The sequence below is a fragment of the Diaphorina citri genome, unplaced genomic scaffold (assembly GCF_000475195.1).
Source record: "Diaphorina citri unplaced genomic scaffold, Diaci psyllid genome assembly version 1.1 scaffold268, whole genome shotgun sequence".
In the NCBI taxonomy this organism is placed as follows: domain Eukaryota; kingdom Metazoa; phylum Arthropoda; class Insecta; order Hemiptera; family Psyllidae; genus Diaphorina; species Diaphorina citri.
Genome location: NW_007377705.1, coordinates 30843 through 55079, shown reverse-complemented (window position 1 = coordinate 55079; position 24237 = coordinate 30843). Strand labels below are relative to the sequence as shown.

Below are 24237 nucleotides of genomic sequence, written 5' to 3'. Positions count from 1 at the left end.
ATGCTGGGTCCAGACTTGTGCAATGCAACGTGCAAAGCATTTGCATTGCACGTGCGAACGTTTTTCATGTATCCGAGAATAGTAACTCAACTAGTAATGGCCTATAGTAGGTACATCATTTGCATTGCATTGCACGATGCTTTGCAAACACGTCCAAACTAGTGCAACGCACATCAAAGACATTCGCCAGAAAACCGCCAACCTCTCGGATACCCACAAACGTTTGCTGCAATGTTCAAAAAACTTTGCTGCAACTTTCTCAAACACGTCCAAACTAACGAATTTCATTGCATTGCACAAGTCTGGACCCACCATAATGCTTACAATACCGATTACTTGATAACTTACTATCTAATCAGTTATCCATACCAGTGACCAATATGAAGTATAGTGATAGCTATTAGTCATGTAGAAAACTATTGAAGAGCCAGCCTAGTTAGCTTGAAGGTTAGGGCGTAAGCGCTAGGTCGCTGGGTCAATTACCGCCCGGGCCGGATTTTATCCCTAAACAGATATGGTTCGTTCTTGGAACGGCTGGCTTTCTCCTATCCTGTTTTCCTTTCGAGACTATAAGACCTTGGCAGTTACAGGTCCCTCTATTGAAAACTATTGAAGTGTTTGATTGAAGAAGGGCTTGAACACGAAAATCGAATTTTGAGTAAAACAGCTTTAAAGTTTTAGATTTCCCTTGAAAAGTAGGAATTGGGAGGAATTCGTTTAACGTCATCTTTTCAAGCTCGGTCTGTCTACTAGAGAACTAGAGCTAGACTATAGGTACATACAGGGTGCACTTAAATATAGGTACATACAGGGTGTTCAACCTCAAAGTGCCCTATAGGAAATTAACACGTAAAAACAGTTTTTTGTCCCTTAAAAGTCCCCAATACACTTTCTGAGTCCACTAAGCAAGCATTCTCTCTAATGGAACTTTTGACGAGGAATCGATTGGTGCAACTTCCAAGACTGTCCGACTTACAGTTAAGGAGTTACAGGTTCGAGACTCGGCGATTTCAAGAAAAAATACTGTTTTTGAAAAGGCCTTCAACGGTTTCTCTTAAAGATATTTGAGCTGTTTAAAAATTCCAATGAAATTGAAAATTACATAATCTCTTCTCTTCTGGGTTAGATCAAATAGTTTTGTTGTATTGCGGACAGAGGTTTGGGTATGCGTGTATTGAAGGACTACTGGAATGAAGAGAAAACCCATTTCACGGGTTCGATTCTCGCCGGACTGTCCGTTCTTAAAACGACTGAATTTGTCCTAATATCCTGTCTTCCATCTCTCTTCGCTTTTGGGATGATAAGACCTCTCTAAAAAGAGGAGGCTTTTACAAATGCTGGTATGTGTTATATCTACGACTGCTAGTGGTTAGGTATACCGTATACAGGTAACTAGTTGGAACTCTCAAGTAGAATATACACGGAGTAGGAGAAGCGTAATGTCTCCGGTATAAGTGCGTAGGATACGATGAGGAATCCGAAGAGTTTTATATGGTTAGCAGCACGGGTGCGGCACATCATGAAGGATAACATGCGACGCACGCGGTTCGTACAGATCCACCATGCGTTATCGTACGCAGCGGCAAATATTCTCTCATTGCCGGAATCAATGAGTTCACTGCTAAGACAGAGGTTGAACTCCCAGCTCACTATGCCTATGATGAACATGAGGGCGAGGGGTGGTGAATAGGTTTTGTTGATCTGAGTGGTGACAGTGATGAGAAGTACAGTGACCACGGTGAATCTCTGAATCATATTCACATGTTTCAGTTCGGTGAATTCCCGCGTCACACTGAGAATCATGTTGTGATACCTGATGATGAAAACATATGCGGTGTCAACACCAGACACTAGGGAGTATATGTCACATGTTTCAGTTCGGTGAATTCCCGCGTCACACTGAGAATCATGTTGTGATACCTGATGATGAAAACATATGCGGTGTCAACACCCAGACACTAGGGAGTATAGACTTCTATTTCTTCAGGAAGAGACAATGTGTAAGTATGGGTAAAGTGACCTTCACTTACTAGTTACTTCACTGGTCACAGGCTTCATTTGTAGGTGATTCTATTTTTTGTATTTGGTACCTACCTCGTTTCAGGATTCAATTCCTTTAAAAGCTCCGAGTATGAAGGATTACAAATTCAGAATTTTCTTCGCGTCATGTAACTACCAATGTTAGCACACATTAACATTTCTTCTACAATAATGAAAAACTCACCTGATGATATCCTTGACAAACATTTCCATGTAAGTTTCTATCAGGGTGTATGGAATCTCCAACTGTCCCTCATGCAGGCGAGGTGTTTTGAGTTTCCTGTTGACAACCACATAACTACCATGTTGTACATTCGTGTAAATGATCTCCTGATTGTCTGCAATACAGGAAACATAGTTAAGGCGGCGGTGAATTCTAATCATCAAGGAAAGGTAGGTATGCGAAAAACGATAAGCAGTTGGTAGGTATTTGATTCCAATCAATGTGAAAAAGATATCGTGTTGAACAAAAAATGAAAGAATTTTGCCTCAAAAGCCAAAATAAATGAGCTATTAGAAGAATCTTATAACAACTGATAAATTGATATTGATAGAATGCTTGATTGTAATACAAGTCCGTGATGACTTTGTGGCTTGGTCAGAAGAAAAAGTTTACAAAATATTTGATGAGCAAATGATTGACAAAATAATAATAATATATTAATAGTGCTTATTTATACTGCTCACATAGGATTGAAAAGTCCCTTTACTCCAGCAGTAGGCTACTACTATTATTGTGGTCAAATTCTCAAATTATATTGAGGATAAAATTCCATACCTCGGCTGGGATTGAACCCACGCCCTCCTGTTTACCAGGCAAGCGCCTTGACCACTACACCACCGAGGCAGGTCTAAACGATAACGATCTCAACTGACAATAATGTAGAAGAGAAAGGAATAGAAGAGCTGATGCAAGTAAAGTTTACAGATCCTTATTCAGTTTCAGTAAGAAAACTCGCAATGTCACACTAAAAGCTTTCTGTCAAATAGGATTAAATATAAAATTTCAATATTTGACCGTTAGGTACTTATAGGGATTGAAAAGTACCTAAAAAGGAATATTCTGAATGAATACAATTCCACCAATTCTTAGTAGATGATTCCATTACCACGAAACCATTAGTTAAGTGCTGATGCAATATCTATAATCTGTAATGATGGTAATATGCTCAAGTTAGTCTAGAATTAGTAACCTATTTATGAAACGGAGGTTTGGTACATAGGTACTTACCTTTATGATTTGCAAACCTTTCAAAAGTTAAGATCGTATTTAAGGAGATTTAAAACGAATTGAACAATTTTCCTCGTGCAGCTCTCAGGCAGTCACTTATTGAGAAGCAGCAGAGATATTAGGTAGGTATAGGTATGCAATTATCTAATATCTAATTTATTATAATGTTTTACCTTTGAAATCAGTTTTTCCAACTTTCTTCAAGTAGAATGCCATCACTTTCATCTGACCGTAGATATGTAGCGATATGATGGGTACAGTGGTGGCCACATCGAAACTAACAATAACATAATAGACGGTGATATAAATCTCAACAACATAGGCAATCTCATAGTGAGGATGTGTGCTCAGATCGAAGAATGGCCACCATAAGATCTCTGGCAGAACTCTCTTGGTCTCTTCGGTATCTCTGTCAATAGACTTACCTGTAGACAATCACCTACCAGTACACTAGCTAATACAGACTGTATGATAGACTAATACCCACCACTCACCCTCAGATTGTCTGACAGACCGCGGTCTCACAGATCTACATGGGTCTGTCAGATGGTGTGAGCGTGAGCGGCAGGCATAGGTACACTGATACATAGAAGTTATCGATTAACTAATACACTTATGCTCGCACGCACAGTAGATCATCGAGTGATCAGGATCAAACTAAAACCTTGTCCAGTATTCCAATGTGTAAGTATGGGTAAAGTGACCTTCACTTACTAGTTACTTCACTGGTCACAGGCTTCATTTGTAGGTGATTCTATCAATGTGTAAGTATGGGTAAAGTGACCTTCACTTACTAGTTACTTCACTGGTCACAGGCTTCATTTGTAGGTGATTCTATTTTTTTTTGTATTTGGTACCTCGTTTCAGGATTCAATTCCTTTAAAAGCTCCGAGTATGAAGGATTACAAGTTCAGAATTTTCTTTGCGTCATGTAACTACCAATGTTAGCACACATTAACATTCCCTCTACAATAATGAAAAACTCACCTGATGATATCCTTGACAAACATTTCCATGTAAGTTTCTATCAGGGTGTAAGGAATCTCCAACTGTCCCTCATGCAGGCGAGGTGTTTTGAGTTTCCTGTTGACAACCACATAACTACCATGCTGTACATTCGTGTAAATGATCTCCTGATTGTCTGGAATACAGGAAACATAGTTAAGGCTATGATTGAATTCTACTCATCAAGGAAAGGTATGCGAAAAACGATAGGCAGTTGGTAGGTATTTGATTCCAATCAATGTGAAAAAGATATTATCGTGTTGAACAAAACTTTATTATACATTGGAATCATTAGATTAAAAGGATCAGTTGTTCTCAATGTAGGTACATTGTATTACTTTTTCTATCTGTTACCTCCAAATGAAGGAGTTCCTCTACCATATTTTGGACACCTCTAAGCTATAGTACCACAATATTTTTGCTTGGAGCATGCTTACGCTTACTGAATCAGTAAAAATATGAGACTTTGCTCGTCTACAGTATCTATCTCAGCCAACCGTCACGGCACGACATATAGAGCCCACTACAACTACAATACCCGCACCGCAATACAACTACAACACCCACAGCACAATACAACATCAATGAGAGGAGGTCCAGTGGTAACGTGCTTGCTATGCAGAAAGTCCCTGGTTCGATGTCCACAATCTTTCCAAAATTAACCGATTGTCATGGGCAACCATAGTTATGTAAAATATATCTTTACCTTCTTCTTCTTCTTCTTCTTCTTCTTCTTCTTCTTCTTCTTCTTCCTACTTTCGTTAGTATAAGTTGAGGAGAGTAACATTGCTCTGGTACAGTTGGTTCTGCTTTCTGTTGTTGTTCTTCTGTTAACCCAGCACCTAAATGGGAAGTAATTTTAGTCAACACCTGGGAGCACCGCGTTTCGTTCTTATTGGAACTCATCAGTTAGACATAGCTCTCCTCTCAGGTGCTGGCCAAGAATTTGGAAGTGTTATTTATACTTCAGAGATGGAAACTGCGGAGAAACGAGAACCTGCGTTTTCTATGTAACATTATATTTAGTGTTGAGTGTTGTTGTGAGCGCCACATAGTTATTGGGTCTCATCAGATGGGAACAGACCCGTAAATAATCTAATATAGCATATATAAAACTCGCAATGTCACACTAAAAGCTTTCTGTCAAATAGGATTAAATATAAAATTTCAATATTTGACCGTTAGGTACTTATAGGGATTGAAAAGTACCTAAAAAGGAATATTCTGAATGAATACAATTCCACCAATTCTTAGTAGATGATTCCATTACCACGAAACCATTAGTTAAGTGCTGATGCAATATCTATAATCTGTAATGATGGTAATATGCTCAAGTTAGTCTAGAATTAGTAACCTATTTATGAAACGGAGGTTTGGTACATAGGTACTTACCTTTATGATTTGCAAACCTTTCAAAAGTTAAGATCGTATTTAAGGAGATTTAAAACGAATTGAACAATTTTCCTCGTGCAGCTCTCAGGCAGTCACTTATTGAGAAGCAGCAGAGATATTAGGTAGGTATAGGTATGCAATTATCTAATATCTATATTATAATGTTTTACCTTTGAAATCAGTTTTTCCAACTTTCTTCAAGTAGAATGCCATCACTTTCATCTGACCGTAGATATGTAGCGATATGATGGGTACAGTGGTGGCCACATCGAAACTAACAATAACATAATAGACGGTGATATAAATCTCAACAACATAGGCAATCTCATAGTGAGGATGTGTGCTCAGATCGAAGAATGGCCACCATAAGATCTCTGGCAGAACTCTCTTGGTCTCTTCGGTATCTCTGTTCTGCATCCCGATAATAGGAAGCAAAAGCCAAAATATATGAACCAAACACATGAGCACCAGCCAGAACCAAATGAGACAATTCTCCTGGAAGTCAATCTTACGAAGAGAAGTCCTGAAGGTACTGCAGAACTTCTGCTCGATGATTCTGTTTATCTTTTCTCTGCGGGTAAACCTCATCATGCTGGTGAAGAATTCAGAACTGAGGAATATAGTGAACACAAGGGAGGAGATCTCATGCTTCACTGACTTCCAACCTCCACGACAAGCTTCTACCACATACAGAATAGTCATGACTATCATGATACCGGATACAGAATAAGCATACAGTCTCCGTACTCTGTTATTCACTAACGGGTGTAGACCCACTGAGCTGAAGATTTTGTTGCTTTTTGAGAAAATCGGATACGTCATCATGGCGATGTATTCTTCAAATAGAACCTTTATGTACCGGATACAGAATAAGCATACAGTCTCCGTACTCTGTTATTCACTAACGGGTGTAGACCCACTGAGCTGAAGATTTTGTTGCTTTTCGAGAAAATCGGATACGTCATCATGGCGATGTATTCTTCAAATAGAACTTTTATATTTTCCAATTTCTCAGAACTTTTCCTAAGAGCTTCACAATGAAAACTGATTTCAAATTCAAACAGAAGTACCACCCTACCTTTAATAATACCTCTATTATGTACAATTATTATGGTTAGAAAAGAATAGAGAACTGTTAAGTTGTGATAATTCAAAAACTTCTTGAAATTAGCTAAAGTTTATTTAGTTTTTCAACTTTATAGGTGTTTCCAACTCCACCTTTTTCAACAAAAACTTTTTTATAAGAGAAAAAGTATATCCCAGAGTGTTAGTGTTAAATTATTTATTTACTCCTATCACCACCCGTGGATTTTTTTTACAGTGGGAGCTTCTAATTTCACCCAGAGTCTTGCTCCCAGACTTCCAGATCCTCAAAAATCACGAGACAACTTTACTTCTCGATGGTAATTTCTTAATGGATGGGAAGTTGGGAAGCTTTCAGAGAATCAAAGCACACCGCCTGAATTCTAAATATAATTTCAAAAGACCTGTTAACGTCACCTTTTACCTACAGTTATTTTTTCGGAGTTTTGACCTCAGATTTGGATTTTTCCCAACTTTTTACATAGGAATCGACCATTTATTTAGGTATAATTTTTACCCATTTGCAACTGCTCCATTATGTTAGAGTCTATCTGTCTCATTCTGGTATTAGATATATGGTGTAGGTACCTACACATATCATATATTATATGTGTAACTACATATAGGTAGGTAATTATATACCTTAGGTAAAATTAAACAAACAACCAGTTACCGGTACCTCTATAGCTATAGTGTGTATCCTACATGTAAAAATAAATGAATGAAAAAAAAATAGGCATTTCTGACTACCTAATGGTATGTACCTACTTGTGTACGTGTATCTATTACGAGTATTACCTATGTGCTTTCCATATGTAATTATGAAGGGAAACATTAGGTACCCATTATAGGTATATGAATTTAATGACAAACACATTTCTACTCTCTAGCTAGATATACCTACTTAGCTTTTAAGCTGTATCCACACATCGTCGAACCCGTCGATCGATGATCAATAAAATTGACGTCGAATGAAACCGTACACTGCTTCGAGAACATTTACCTCGTCGCGTCGATCGACGGCGTCGACATATGTGTGGTGTGTGGACACAGCTCAAGACTTTTTTTACTTTCTATTTTTTTTTAATTTTCTTACGAGTTTAGAGATTACGTATTAGTTTCAATCAACATACTTTTAAGCTGTATCCACACATCGTCGAACCCGTCGATCGATGATCAATAAAATTGACGTCGAATGAAACCGTACACTGCTTCGAGAATATTTACCTCGTCGCGTCGATCGACGGCGTCGACATATGTGTGGTGTGTGGACACAGCTCAAGACTTTTTTTTTAATTTTCTTACGAGTTTAGAGATTACGTATTAGTTTCAATCAACATATATGTATTGTAGGTGTAGGGAATACAATACAACAGTTTGATACAATTAATGAACGACATTATTTTCAAAGGCTGCAATCTCTACAATGGAATCCTATTGATTTTCCTATAATAAGTCAAGGTTATATTGAGATTGCGAGTCACAGTTCTGTATAACCGGGTCATCATCTTTCAAACAGCACTTAACTTTTAAGGTGAAGTAAGCAGGTACAGGTATTATTATCCAATGGTTTAATGCTAGACTTTACAGAGGTCGAAGATCATCCGCTGAGCACCAGCAATTTGTGTTTCTTACTTCCGTACTGCTTTGAGTTTCTGAATGAAGACCTCTTTATTATTTAGTCCTCAGCTTCAGCTTTAGGTTGGCGATTGCGTTGGGAGCACCAGCAATTTGTGTTTCTTACTTCCGTACTGCTTTGAGTTTCTGAATGAAGACCTCTTTATTATTTAGTCCTCAGCTTCAGCTTCAGCTTGGCGATTGCATTGGGTATACTAGCGAGGTATTATTAGATATTTATTTATTACAGAATATCAATTTATTTCTTGATACCTCTTTGCATTGCATTGGGTATACTAGCGAGGTATTATTAGATATTTATTTATTACAGAATATCAATTTATTTCTTGATACCTCTTTGCTTTTTTTTTTATCTTTTCAAATTCCAATGAAATTGAAAATTACATAATCTCTTCTCTTCTGGGTTAGATCAAATAGTTTTGTTGTATTGCGGACAGAGGTTTGGGTACGCGTGTATTGAAGGATTACTGGATTACTGGTATAAGACATAAACAGTCAGGTATCAGGTACATGTTATTCTCCCTATTATAATAATAGAAGTAAGTGTGGATGGAATAAATGTAAAATAAAACGGAATATTGAGGCTGAATTAAACCGTGAGAATTCTATATTGCCTCGGTCTGTTTTATAACTTTAGAATCTTTAGATACTTAGATTTAGATGGATTAGTAAGAAATATCCCCCACAAAAACACAAATGTGAAAAAAGGCCAAGTTCCTATTCAAAAATGTCGGCCTATAAAGGTGGTGAGATCAGAAAATTAAGGCCAAGTCTGCATTCCCATTTTTTCGCGCCTGCTGAAAATGATGAATCTTAATTCCTTCAACCTTCTCTCAATTTCAACTTGGCTATACATTTTCCTACGAATAACTAACTATAATTACATATAAAACTGGTAACAAAAGTAAGAGCGTTTAGTCACTTTGATCACTGAGTCTAGTTATGGACATGGTACAAGAAGATGAAGAAGAGATTCTAATGTATCCAATAGACATTTGAAATGAACCTTGGTTGTCTATTGATATTGACCAGACTACAATCACCACACTTACTAGGTACATAAAAAGATTTATAAAGTAAGAGCGTTTAGTCACTTTGATCACTGAGTCTAGTTATGGACATGGTACAAGAAAATGAAGAAGAGATTCTAATGTACCCAATATCCAATAGACATTTGAAATGAACCTTGGTTGTCTATTGACCAGACTACAATCACCACACTTACTAGGTACATAAAAAGATTTATGTTTTGTTCTGATCCAAGCGATGTGCATTCCAATGGAATTTTGCCTCAAAAGCCAAAATAAATGAGCTATTAGAAGAATCTTATAACAACTGATAAATTGATATTGATAGAATGCTTGTCTTATTACGAGTACCACAAACATCACAGATGAGTAGCAACCTACTTACCTAAAATATGCAGGTAATGTATAGAATAGCAATAATAGGCAGGTATGCCTAATGTGAAATTTGAAGACCTCAAAGTTTTGGAAGTATTTTCAACTTCCAGGTAATTCAGAAAGTTTTTATTAATAAATGATGAAGATGATTGTTGTATTTTGTGATTATAATTTGAACACGGGTACCTAGGTACCTAGTTTTTTAGTTTCTAAAATGAATTGAAGTTTCATTTTCAAAATTTCTAAAATGAATTGAAGTTTATTCACCCCTTTGGTGACTTTAGTCTATCGTCTATCTTACTTTCTTCAGCAGTAGAGAATCTGTCATTTTAATGAAAGTAGGTATTTCTATCTAATCTATTATTTATCTATCTATAACAATAGCAGGTATCCAAATGTGTGATTATAATTTGAACACGGGTACCTAGGTACCTAGTTTTTTAGTTTCTAAAATGAATTGAAGTTTCATTTTCAAAATTTCTAAAACGAATTGAAGTTTATTCACCCCTTTGGTGACTTTAGTCTATCTTACTTTCTTCAGCAGTAGAGAATCTGTTATTTTAATGAAAGTAGGTATTTCTATCTAATCTATTATTTATCTTATCTATCTAACAATAGCAGGTATCCAAATAAGTCTATTAGGCACCTTTTAGAAATAGGTTACTATTTGAATATGTAATAGGTATGTATAATGCGTATAACTTACCTCAACACATAAACTGTTAACGTCGACTATATTAGGTATATCTTATTACGAGTACCACAAACATCACAGATGAGTAGCAACCTACTTACCTAAAATATGCAGATAATGTATAGAATAGCAATGATAGGCAGGTAGAAGAATTTTTTTTTTTTTTCATAAATTTATTTTAAAAGGGGCACGACTTCGATTGTCATTAGCCCGCAATGGTGTAGAAGACGCGAGGGCTGTGAAAATAAAATTCAATTTTTCCGCTGGAAAAAGATTTATTTCAACCAGTCAGAGGAAAATGACCCACAGAACCTTGTTGGAAATGATGAGATCTATCTACCCTACCCTGAGCTGTTGTCAGTGTTTTTCTGGCGCACGATGTAGTAAACTTTCAAGTTGGTAGTTAGTAAAGTTTAGGTAATTAATTATTAGGAGTTGATATCCTCTCCTCACTCTGGCATGAAAAAGTTGTCATTCAACAGCGGACAATATTATCAAAGATGCACCGAACATTACGGAATACCTACTTGGGGAAGGTACCTAACCTATTAACTATACAAATCTATTTGCAAATGCTTAATTTATCATGAACCAGCTATCTCCTTCAGCCTAGAACTATCTGGCCATGTTTTGTAAAATGCTTAATTTATCATGAACCAGCTATCTCCTTCAGCCTAGAACTATCTGGCCATGTTTTGTAAAACACTAAATTATACGTGAACATGGGAAGGTACCTAACCTATTAACTATACAAATCTATTTGCAAATGCTTAATTTATCATGAACCAGCTATCTCCTTCAGCCTAGAACTACCTGGCCATGTTTTGTAAAACACTAAATCATACGTGAACATATGTAGGTATTATGTTTCACTAATATAATCATATGTTCCATTTCCATTGAACATCTTCGTTTCCATATTTGTTCAATCTGTCATTGATTTGCCAAGACATTGTGCCTGTTTTGCGTCTGCTGTCGGGTTTTACTTCCTAGAATGTACAATTTCTATGTGTTGTGCGAGATATTTATCAGGCACGTTACGGTAGCCTCAATAAAATGGAGAATATAAATCCACGAACATAAGCCCAAGCATAAATATAGCAAGCATAGGATAATATTTTGTTCGTGCATAATGTTCAAAGTACTTTTGACAAGATAATGGATTGAACTAAAAATGTTCTGAAATCTAAAAAGAAATGATACTTGGACAGAAATTTTAATGAAATATTGAAATATCGGGATGACTAGGTACTGGAATAGTGTTTCATTGAACAATCGGTAGTTTTATATAGTTCCTTCTTTTTAAAAAGATCCTTTCGTTTAAGCTTAATCTAATATATGTTTAAGGGCTGTTTGCTCCTACACCTAAGTCTCAAAATGGACTTCTGTGTACGAAAAAAGTATTTATCAGGCACGTTACGGTAGCCTCAATAAAATGGAGAATATAAATCCACGAACATAAGCCCAAGCATAAATATAGCAAGCATAGATAACATTTTGTTCGTGCATAATGTTCAAAGTACTTTTGACAAGATAATGGATTGAACTAAAAATCCTAGCCACTTGCTGGCGGGCCACTATAAAACAATAAGAGAACTTGTTAAGAACATACAGACCATTATTCTGGTCATTAACCATGTCATAGATGTGCGTGTTTGTTTGATTGTTCACAATAAGAGAACTTGTTAAGAACATACAGACCATTATTCTGGTCATTAACCATGTCATAGATGTGCGTGTTTGTTTGATTGTTCAATATACACAATTACATACCTAAGGAGGAACTCATGAAAGGAATGCACCTAATCACCAAATCAGATGATTCATGTTATCCGTACTACTAGTTGGTGTACCAGGTATCTGCTTTGTCATGGAAGTAATGATGAAAACTTATTATCAGCACTTGCAGAAGAATCATTCTTCATGTTATCCGTACTACTAGTTGGTGTACCAGGTATCTGCTTTGTCATGGAAGTAATGATGAAAACTTATCATCAGCACTTGCAGACGAATCATTTATCATCAGATTTTCCGATAATAGAGACAACCTAAATGTCCATGTAAATCTTTGAAACCTAAAGGAATTATTAAATTTTCTGATAAAAAAAAAGTTGACTAACCACAGACGCTGAAAAATAATCTAAATGTCAGAGGATTCAGAATCAGATGAAGGCCAAGAATCCAAGAAGAAAACATCCTGTCTCCGGAACTTATGGGAAGGGGTCAGTAGTTCATATCCAGAATCAGATGAAGGCCAAGAATCCAAGAAGAAAACATCCTGTCTCCGGAACTTATGGGAAGGGGTCAGTAGTTCATATCCAATATCCATATCCAGTGATGTGTTCAAATGTTCAATGTAGCCTGTCAATCCTTCTGAACTGAAGATAGCTAACAGCTAAGACATGGAGAATATAGAGACGACACATACACTTATAGGTAAAGGTAAGTAATATTCAACATAATAATTGTCTTGACCAATATCGCCACGATATTGAAACTATAGGAGTACGTATAGGCGGTGACTTGTGATCTATTGAAGGAATTATCCAAACCTGAGTTAAAGTTATTTAGGTATTTCATGAATCTACAATTTGCTTTGCCTACGCACATTTCGAAACCAGTTGAAGTGATTTCATCTGGGAACCGTCAACATAAAGGGCGTCTAATACCTTGGAACAGTTGGAACGGTCTGACCTCCATCTTTCACTTATTACAGATAACCTTTGCAGAACTTTCAAGCGCTTATGTCTGTAGGTAACCTGGTAGCCTTTACTATTTTAATACGAAAACCAGAAATCCTGTCTTAAAAGCTTTTTGAGTCTTTACGCTGAGAGAAAAGCTTAAAAGCTTTACAAAGGCTTGAAGTATCTATTCTATCATCAGATGGAATTATAGCATAGGGATGTTACTATTTTAATACGAAAACCAGAAATCCTGTCTTAAAAGCTTTTTGAGTCTTTACGCTGAGAGAAAAGCTTAAAAGCTTTACAAAGACTTGAAGTATCTATTCTATCATCAGATTGCCTATCACCAGATCATTATATTAGCATAGGGATGGACTTCAGACTTCAGACGAATTTGATTTAGTGTAAAGGTCTTTGAGCTTAAAAGTGTATTTCAAGTTTGAATATTGTCTGTTTAACAATATTTAGGTTTCTTGTCAATCAAAACGTCTGTTATGTGCATTTTCTTAAATATTATTTGCACAACTACTTGGTGTTCAATAAGCAGCGGTAGTTCTAGTGGTTAGTGGCTTGATGATGACACTATAGTCTGGTATTGGTCAGTCTCTATGTTCATAAAACGATAACGATCTCAACTGACAATAATGTAGAAGAGAAAGGAATAGAAGAGCTGATGCAAGTAAAGTTTACAGATCCTTATTCAGTTTCAGTAAGAAAACTCGCAATGTCACACTAAAAGCTTTCTGTCAAATAGGATTAAATATAAAATTTCAATATTTGACCGTTAGGTACTTATAGGGATTGAAAAGTACCTTTATCATAATATGAATGTGGTTTACAAGTTGTGTTTGGTCTCCGCTTGGGTCAGTGAGGTTATTGATCATATAGCGGAGGAATTGATCCAGACAGACTAGTCTTTGCTTTCCAAGCAACCCACAAATCCACATACATCAGGCAATTCCATGCCTCTAATGAGATACTAGACTTATGGGCTGATCAGTCCCTCTATCATCAGATCATGAACAGTGTTAGGCTTCGTATCTCTAATGAGATCCTAGACTTATGGGCTGATCAGTCCCTCTATCATCAGATCATGAACAGTGTTAGGCTTCGTATTGTCTTCCTCTATGCCATCAGGACAGATTCTAATCTACATAGTAGAGTTATTATCATCTGATGGCAATAGACTTACCTGTAGACAATCACCTACCAGTATACTAGCTAATACAGACTGTATGATAGACTAATTCCCACCACTCACCCTCAGACTCTCTGACAGACCGCGGTCTCACAGATCTACATGGGTCTGTCAGGTGGTGTGAGCGTGAGCGGCGGGCATAGGTACACTGATACATAGAAGTTATCGATTAACTAATACACTTACGTTCGCACGCACAGTGGATCATCGAGTACCCCCAATATACAATCATCATGATCATGAAACGCCAACCAAAAATCCTGTTGGGTGTCGTCGGTTAGCAATTTTTTAGCCCGTCCTTCGATAGTAATAAAAATTGCGATATACCTATAATATAAGAAAATAACAATGACTCAAAAGGGCAGAATTATTTTCCTTGCACTGAAATATGATGAAATATCTTCTTTCTGCTTATCCTACAACCCAATCCAACTTTAGATAAAATATACAATAATACAATACATAGTTGAATTGTATATAGGGATTGTCATTGCATGGTTGATTTAAGGACAAGATCAGTCAATTGTACCAGTAAAAAAAGCAAGAAAAAAATGTTCGTTCAATGAGGTAAAAAAGTCTGTATATTTTATTCATATTTCATGTTATCCGTACTACTAGTTGGTGTACCAGGTATCTGCTTTGTCATGGAAGTAATGATGAAAACTTATCATCAGCACTTGCAGAAGAATCATTTATCATCAGATTTTCCGATAGTTATTCATATTTAGGCACCTTAATTGGTGTCTGTATAGTAGAATGCGTTTGATCTGAATCAGTATTGATAATGTGAAGGTGTGTAATATCAACAATCTCTACTACTTGATAACTTGAGTAATTAAGTAGGTACCTATAGTAGGTATGTATAAGATCTCGATTTTTGGTAAAAAGTACCAACAGTTATGAACTCTTGTGTTTTTGCTTCAATAAACCTTTACTGCTTGGTAAGACTGGTAAGAATTAGGTAGGTAAGAGTAACAAGCGTTATTATTGCTCCATATTTGGGTGGGGTGTACTCGGACTTTGTGATCACTTGGAAGTTTGAATTCAGAGATTGCGCTGCGTTCAATATTTGTCAATTTCAACCGCAAATCTAACCTTAAATTAGCTGTATTTCGAGGATGTGGGTGCATATTCTACTTCTAACACTATGTTAACATGTAGGTACTTGAATATCACACACCATCACTATGTTAATCTCTTCTTCATCTACCTGATGATGTCTGGTGACATTGTCATGATCATAATACAGACCACGCGACACGTGCGATTTAATTATGCAAATCTGAAACAATTAGTGATTGATTTACACGTCATTATTTTTGCTTTATTAGGGCAAATAGGTAAGTAGTGTCTCGGGGTTTTCAAACGACATAAAGGCGCGTAATAATTCAAGTTATTTTAGCGCGAATAGACAAGTTATTTTAGAAACAGCAATGGCGAAATCCAATTAAATAAATAAAAAATATTTCTGCATAGTGCAAGAATCAGAAAAAGCTCTGGACTTGCTTTAGTTGTCACGTTAAACCTTTGAGTGTCAAACGGGCATAATCCTGCCCTCTGGTGAATAAACCTAACTCTAACTATTCAACCTAACTCTAACTATATTCATACCTACACAATAATGTTAAACCTATCGGGTTAACGCTACACAATCCACAGTGTGGCAGCAGCCGCTACTTCTCTCATGAAAACGTCAAACGTTAGATATGTAGGTAGTTACCGCAGAAATGTCTGTAGCAGGAGTAACAATGACTGCAGAGAAATAATGAATCCATACCATATGCTATTGACACTAGTGACTAGAGAACAGTGCGATTATACTTCCTAACTTCCTTCAAGTGACGGGAGAGGAAACAATTCCATCCGGGTAGCAGGAGTAACAATGACTGCAGAGAAATAATGAATCCATACCATATGCTATTGACACTAGTGACTAGAGAACAGTGCGATTATACCTACTTCCTAACTTCCTTCAAGTGACGGGAGAGGAAACAATTCCATCCGAAACTAAGAGCTGCAGCAGATATAAAATCAAAACTTATCTCATAGCCAACGGCGATAGCACGTTAAACCAGTTCCCCATAGATCATTGAAGTTAAGCAACGTTGCGCGTGGTTCGTATCCGGATGGGTGACCATCTCGGCAATCGCGTGCTGCTGGCTTTTTCCGGTCTCACTCAGGTTGGAACGCTGGATGATGTGTGAGGAGGTGGGTAGCTTGTCGCTGAATGAAAAGGGTAAAACCTCCGTCATTAGAGAGTAATATACATATTCAGTGATGTGTTAAACTTCTACCAACACAGACTGATATGTGGAAATCATCAGAAGACCAAAATCGGCAAATTGAATGAAACCGACTAGGTAAATTAATGAGATAGGTACCTACCTAAGTCCTTAGCTAGCTAGGTAGATAATTATTTAAATCCAACTGTTTTTGAAAGGAAACAAAGTGGCAATATGTTTGTCTCGTGTTGACGGTATTCGAGTTTGGTCACAGAGTTGAAATTCAGATGCTAGGAACTTGGTTGAGAACCAAGTTACCTGTAGTTTATATTTTTTAGTTTTTTTTTATAATGAAAAATTTTTGTCGATGGTGGAATTCGAACCCGGGACCTTCTGCATGGCAAGCAAGCGCGTTACCACTGGACCAACCGTGAATTGATGAGGATTGCGAGAAACAAAGACGACTAGTTTTTTTTTATAATGAAGTAGAAAAATGTCGAATACCAAATCCATGGCGTAGTAAAAAGAAGTAGAAAAGAAGAAATATTTTGACAGGACATGAGGTAAGGTATCTACAACCTACAATCATCATCTTCTTTTGTGCTTCCAACCGCTTGGCCTCACGGCCGAACTAAGGACATCATGGGTTAACCGTAGGTAGGTAGGAAGGTACCTATATATTGATCATTAGATTCATTACTATCCATTACTCAGATACCGATAAATCATACAATAGGGGTTAACCTAATATGTGGGGGTGAGTGATCAATCGCAGATAGTTAAGTATTGAATATTATCATGAGAGTTTATGGTTATGATTAAATAAGTAGGTAAGTACATCAGATTATTTTAGAAACAGCAATGGCGAAATCCAATTAAATAAATAAAAAATATTTCTGCATAGTGCAAGAATCAGAAAAAGCTCTGGACTTGCTTTAGTTGTCACGTTAAACCTTTGAGTGTCAAACGGGCATAATCCTGCCCTCTGGTGAATAAACCTAACTCTAACTATTCAACCTAACTCTAACTATATTCATACCTACACAATAATGTTAAACCTATCGGGTTAACGCTACACAATCCACAGTGTGGCAGCAGCCGATACTTCTCTCATGAAAACGTCAAACGTTAGATATGTAGGTAGTTACCGCAGAAATGTCTGTAGCAGGAGTAACAATGACTGCAGAGAAATAATGAATCCATACCATATGCTATTGACACTAGTGACTAGAGAACAGTGCGATTATGCTTCCTAACTTCCTTCAAGTGACGGGAGAGGAAACAATTCCATCCGGAACCAAGAGCTAATTACATTAACGCAGATCATCAATACAGGTTGCACATTTACTTCTTGCGTCTCAAATAGCATAGTCACTGCCCGAGGCAAAGACTCACATAACAAGTCAGGGTACCCTTCTCTTCTGTCTGCTATCCAAATAGTTTTGGTCACTCCAGAGGTTACTGAGGTCAGGTGACATCAGATAATTATATCTACATCTACTTGCAGACTCTTCAGTGTGATTGCTGTCATACAGACAAGACTTGAGATAGCTGATCTGGTGATTCAGTAGCTGTTGGTATTGTTCCAATAAGACTGTAGACGTTGCTCGTGTTAGGTGACAAAGTTGTTAGATGTAACAACCTCTCTTTGTAACAAATATTGTTTGATCGGTGTATCTCCTCATTCAACGATGAATATGTTGCCAACTTCCTCTACAAACTGTCGGAAGCTGATCTGGTGATTCAGTAGCTGTTGGTATTGTTCCAATAAGACTGTAGACGTTGCTCGTGTTAGGTGACAAAGTTGTTAGATGTAGGTAACAACCTCTCTTTATAACAAATATTGTTTGACCGGTGTATCTCCTCATTCAACGATGAATATGTTGCCAACTTCCTCTACAAACTGTCGGAACTTCTTTGAATGGTCTCATGGTCTCCAGTCTTCACAAAGCTTGAAACAAATGGGCAGGGATATTCTGATGGAATGCCAGTCTAAAATACAACTTGGTCATCAAATATGAAAAGAAATTAAGAAATACCCAAGACTTAATTTATTCAGAAATTCTTCTTTATATCTTTCAGACTCCCCTTAGGAGGACTTGGTAAGGGTAAAATCTTAGCACGCACGAGGTATGGATCATTGACCACTATCAACTCTAAAGTTAAAGTTACAATCTATTCAGAATTCCATACTCAGAGGTTATAGTACAAACAGAACCAACTTGCAGAAAAGTATTAATTAGTAACCTATTAGACCTGCCTCAATATAGGAGGACTTGGTAAGGGTAAAATCTTAGCACGCACGAGGTATGGATCATTGACCACTATCAACTCTAAAGTTAAAGTTACAATCTATTAAGAATTCCATACTCAGAGGTTATAGTACATACAGAACCAACTTGCAGAAAAGTATTAATTAGTAACCTATTAGACCTGCCTCAATATACCTATTGCCTATTGGTTTAAAAAATTGATTTTGATTTGGTAATCAAATGAAGGCTTCAGATTTCTTAGCTTAACCATTAATCTGGCTGAGTTAAGTACCTATAATATAGGTTTTGTTGAATGTCTTTATGCATGCACGAGCGGAGATCATAATATGGAAATCTATCGGATACTTGCAGTTTGCAGTATGCTCATATTAGGTACGTGTGTGGGTTTTGCCAGTAAATCATCATTTGATTTAGATTGTAGGTACCTAGGACTGTTTAGACGGTCTTGTTTGCAACCTTTGCAAACTTCTAATACCTACCTGTTTCAATATATTGAAGATAATCTACAGCGAACAAGAAGATGAGTTTATCGAGTATAGTTATGTTTATGTTTATTTCTAGAGACTATTCCAGTCACATAGGTAACACTGTACGTTTTGCATTTCACAGAAAGTTATGTTGAAGTTATGACATAAAGACATAAAGGAATGAAATGAGTTCTAACATTTTTTAAGTATCAAGACGTAAAACGACGATTTTTTTTTTTAGTTTGTCTGTTTTAACACAATTCGCAAACTGCTTGTCCAATTTCAATGAAACTTGGCAAAAATGTTCAACACACCAAGTAAAGTTGCTAATAAAATTTTGGACCCGGTCGGGTTTTTTGAAAACCCCATAGACGACTTTTGTCTAAGTGAATTCTACAGTTCAAGTTCACTGGATCACTAAGTTAATAAATTGGTCCATTAGTGTAGGCTAGGGCACATTATCGGTACCATATTGAGTACATTTATATCAATTCATATGACTTAATACAAGAAGTTGTCAATAAGTTGACCAGTCTGATCACAAGAGATTGCAAAGTGCATTTCATTTCAAACCGGTCGCACCTCTTCAAGTGTCGGATTAATTAATGATAATTTATTATTATCAATAATATACATTATACAAAACGTCTGTTATGTGCATTTTCTTAAATATTATTTGCACAACTACTTGGTGTTCAATAAGCAGCGGTAGTTCCAGTGGTTAGTGGCTTTACTTGATGTCTTGATGATGACACTGTAGTCTGGTATTGGTCAGTCTCCATGTTCATAATCCTCTGCTGATAACCCCATTCAATATTTATCATAATATGAATGTGGTTTACAAGTTGTGTTTGGTCTCCGCTTGGGTCAGTGAGGTTATTGATCATATAGCGGAGGAATTGATTCAGACAGACTAGTCTTTGCTTTCCAAGCAACCCACAAATCCACATACATCAGGCAATTCCATGCCTCTAATGAGATCCTAGACTTATGGGCTGATCAGTCCCTCTATCATCAGATCATGAACAGTGTTAGCTTCGTAAAATGAGATCCTAGACTTATGGGCTGATCAGTCCCTCTATCAACAGATCATGAACAGTGTTATCTTCGTATTGTCTTCCTCTATGCCGCGCCGCGTCATCAGGACAGATTCTAATCTACAATGAGATCCTAGACTTATGGGCTGATCAGTCCCTCTATCAACAGATCATGAACAGTGTTATCTTCGTATTGTCTTCCTCTATGCCGCACCGCGTCATCAGGACAGATTCTAATCTACATAGTAATAGTAGAGTTATTATCATCTGATGGCAATAGACTTACCTGTAGACAATCACCTACCAGTATACTAGCTAATACAGACTGTATGATAGACTAATGCCCACTGCCCACCACTCACCCTCAGACTATCTGACAGACCGCGGTCTCACAGATCTACATGGGTCTGTCAGATGGTGTGAGCGTGAGCGGCAGGCATAGGTAGACTGATACATGGAAGTTATCGATTGACTAATACACTTATGTTCGCACGCACAGTGGATCATCGAGTGATCAGGATCAAACTAAAACCTTGTCCACCAGTATAGATAAAGTTGATTGTCACTCACATGCACAGGAGATGAGCTGTGTTAGAAGGTGATAAGCCAGAAAACAAGGAGTATTGAGTGTAAAACCTGGTGAATAGCATACTTATGATAATGATGACCAATATTATCATAATCTATGACATAAGGTCACGTCCTATTGATATGTTAAGTAAGAGAAACTCTCACTTTCAATAATACCGAATGTATATCTACTTCTCACACTGAGAGAGACAGAGGCATAGAGATGCAACCAAAGTGCATCCTAGGTATGAATAGGTGAGAAAGATAAAAGATATGCATTCGAGCAAGAGGATAATATAACATATTATGTACTTGTTAAAGATCTATAACATACTTGTTAAACATTTGAAATAAATCCTAGACAGAATACTATATAATCTAAGCATTTCGTTTTTATATCAATCGATTCATTATTTATTAAATTATTATACACCATGTATTTTATTACCGGAAAACCACGAAACTCCATTTCGTGTTAATATAGGTTCAAAGGGCCGCGCCGCGCCGCCCGGCACGCTTGTTTTTGAGTGCGAAAAGTTTAAAGAAGGTAAGCTTACAAACCTAGGTACCTATCTTATGTAGATCATAGACCAAACTACAACAATACGTTGAAGAAGTTATGTATGATAATATGGGGAACGGGGATGAGTTGACGTACATACATCAAGTAAATATTAAGTTAAACACATAGGTGCTAACCTATCACGATGATAAATAATAAAATTATAATGAGACCAAACATTTCATAACGGCGATAGCACGTTAAACCAGTTCCCCATAGATCATTGAAGTTAAGCAACGTTGCGCGTGGTTCGTATCCGGATGGGTGACCATCTGGGCAATCGCGTGCTGCTGGCTTCTTCCGGTCTCACTCAGGTTGGAACGCTGGATGAAGGGTAAAACCTCCGTCATTAGAGAGTAATATACATATATACATATACAGTGATGCGTTAAACTTCTACCAACACAGGCTAATTGAATCTTTGCCTCGGGCGGTGATAATTTCCTGATGAGAGGGTCTTTAAATGCACTTTGCACTGATTTATATGCAGCCTTCGTCTGGTAGGTCCAGTGTATTCTAATTGAATCTTTGCCTCGGGCGGTGATAATTTCCTGATGAGAGGGTCTTTAAATGCACTTTGCATTGATTTATATGCAGCCTTCAGTCAACACTTGCAGTCAATGTACAAATATGTATGTGAAAAAACAAGAACAAATTACGAGATGTTAGGTATGAGTTGAGTTGGATCTAATCTAATAAGTGTAGGTTTCTTGTTTGAAAGTATCTATCTACCTAAAGGATAACCTTTTCATAATGATTTGTAAAACATTGTATGTACTTACTTACATACGAGTATGTATCCAGTAAATGTAATAGACCCTTTATTTGAACATATGAAAGTTTCTGAAGACTAAGTATTGCATCCGTAAAAACATGAATATTTGGATGCGAAGAATTACGAGTAAGTACTGAGTCATTTTAGGTGATCTGGGTTATATTTTAAACCTCATAAGAACAATAATAATATTCTAATATGTACATCATATCTATAAGTTAATATACTTGTAATGCCTTACCTATTCTCGATTCTCGTATGTTTGAGCATGTTAATCACATGAAGGTGCTGTGTGTAATGTTCTGCTCCAAATAAATTGTTAATGTTAAATTTGGTCTAATTTAATTTAATTTGGAACAAGATGACCATCTACTTCAGTTACTGCAGGGGGAGGATCCAGAATCCCGATGCAAAAACTATGATACCTATCTGTAAATGTTCATCTATACCTACCTATTACCTAAATACCTACATATACACTATACAGCTGACTTTGGAAACCCATAGAGAGTAGGTATAAAAGGGGCGAATGTAAATTCCCCCGATTTCATGTAAATTCCCCCGATTTCAAAATTACTTCCTGTAGGGTCATATGTAAATTCCCCCGATTACGGAAAAAAGGGTATATGTAAAATCCCCCGATGGTAGAACCTGGATTTAACTTTCTTTCTGATGCTATTTATTTGAACATATGAAAGTTTCTGAAGACTAAGTATTGCATCCGTAAAAACATGAATATTTGGATGCGAAGAATTAAAATATTGATGTCTGTATTGCAATATACAATATATTATACATACATAATACTTACATATTTATATCTACAACTACATACATATTATAATGTAAAAGATGTAAGAATGTAGCTAATTAGGAAGACCAAAGGACCAGCCCCTCAGGTATACATTTTATTTTCGGAAAATTTCGTAGATATAGGTACTCGACACTTGTGGAATGATTCAGACCATATGAAACACTGGTCAGATGAGTTAAACAATTAGAGTATGACAGTAAACTAAAATTTAACAACAGGCAAACTGGTCAGATGAGTTAAACAATTAGAGTATGACAGTAAACTAAAATTTAACAACAGGCAAACAAACAACATTACCAAGCGAACAAACAATTTTACGAATCGGAAATCCCCAGTCACCAAGCATAGGTAGGTATAGTGATAGTGATGATATGCGTGTTATAAGATTCAGCAACAAGCATGATACAAGATTTAGCAAAATGTAGAAAGAGGTAATACTGAAGTGATTAGTTCAGAGGTTAAAGTTACAATTTTTCGAATCGGAAATCCCCAGTCACCAAGCATAGGTATAGGTATAGTGATGATATGCGTGTTAAAAGATTCAGCAACAAGCATGATACAAGATTTAGTAAAATGTACTTACCTAGAATGAGGTAATACTGAAGTGATTGGTTCAGAGGTTAAAGTCGTATTCTGAAATCTAAAAATAAATGATACTTGGACAGAAATTTTAATGAAATATTGAAATATCGGGATGACTAGGTACTGGAATAGTGTTTGATTGAACAATCGGTAGTTTTATAGTTCCTTCTTTTTAAAAAGATCTAGAGATTCGTCTAAGCTTAACCTAATATATGTTTAAGGGCTGTTTGCTCCTACACCTAAGTCTCAAAATGGACTTCTGTGTACGAAAAAACATCTAAAAAGAAATGATACTTGGACAGAAATTTTAATGAAATATTGAAATATCGGGATGACTAGGTACTGGAATAGTGTTTGATTGAACAATCGGTAGTTTTATAGTTCCTTCTTTTTAAAAAGATCTAGAGATTCGTCTAAGCTTAACCTAATATATGTTTAAGGGCTGTTTGCTCCTACACCTAAGTCTCAAAATGGACTTCTGTGTACGAAAAAACACCTAAATACCTAGTTTAGAGTTGAAAATCAACCAATCCGATTGCTACATCCAATGGTTTAACTTAAACCAAG

The 24237-nt window shown here is 36.6% G+C and overlaps 1 protein-coding gene across 1 annotated transcript; it reads right to left on the bottom strand.

The window, feature by feature from the left end:
- Positions 1-1392: 1392 nt before the first annotated feature.
- LOC113466432 lies at positions 1393-6490 on the bottom strand. The gene is made up of 3 exons (XM_026821832.1): positions 5839-6490; positions 4259-4412; positions 1393-1813 (listed from the first exon to the last, which is right to left on the bottom strand). The coding sequence occupies exons 1-3, from the start codon at positions 6488-6490 to the stop codon at positions 1393-1395; spliced, it is 1227 nt and encodes a 408-aa protein (XP_026677633.1).
- Between the last annotated feature and the right edge of the window lie 17747 nt (positions 6491-24237).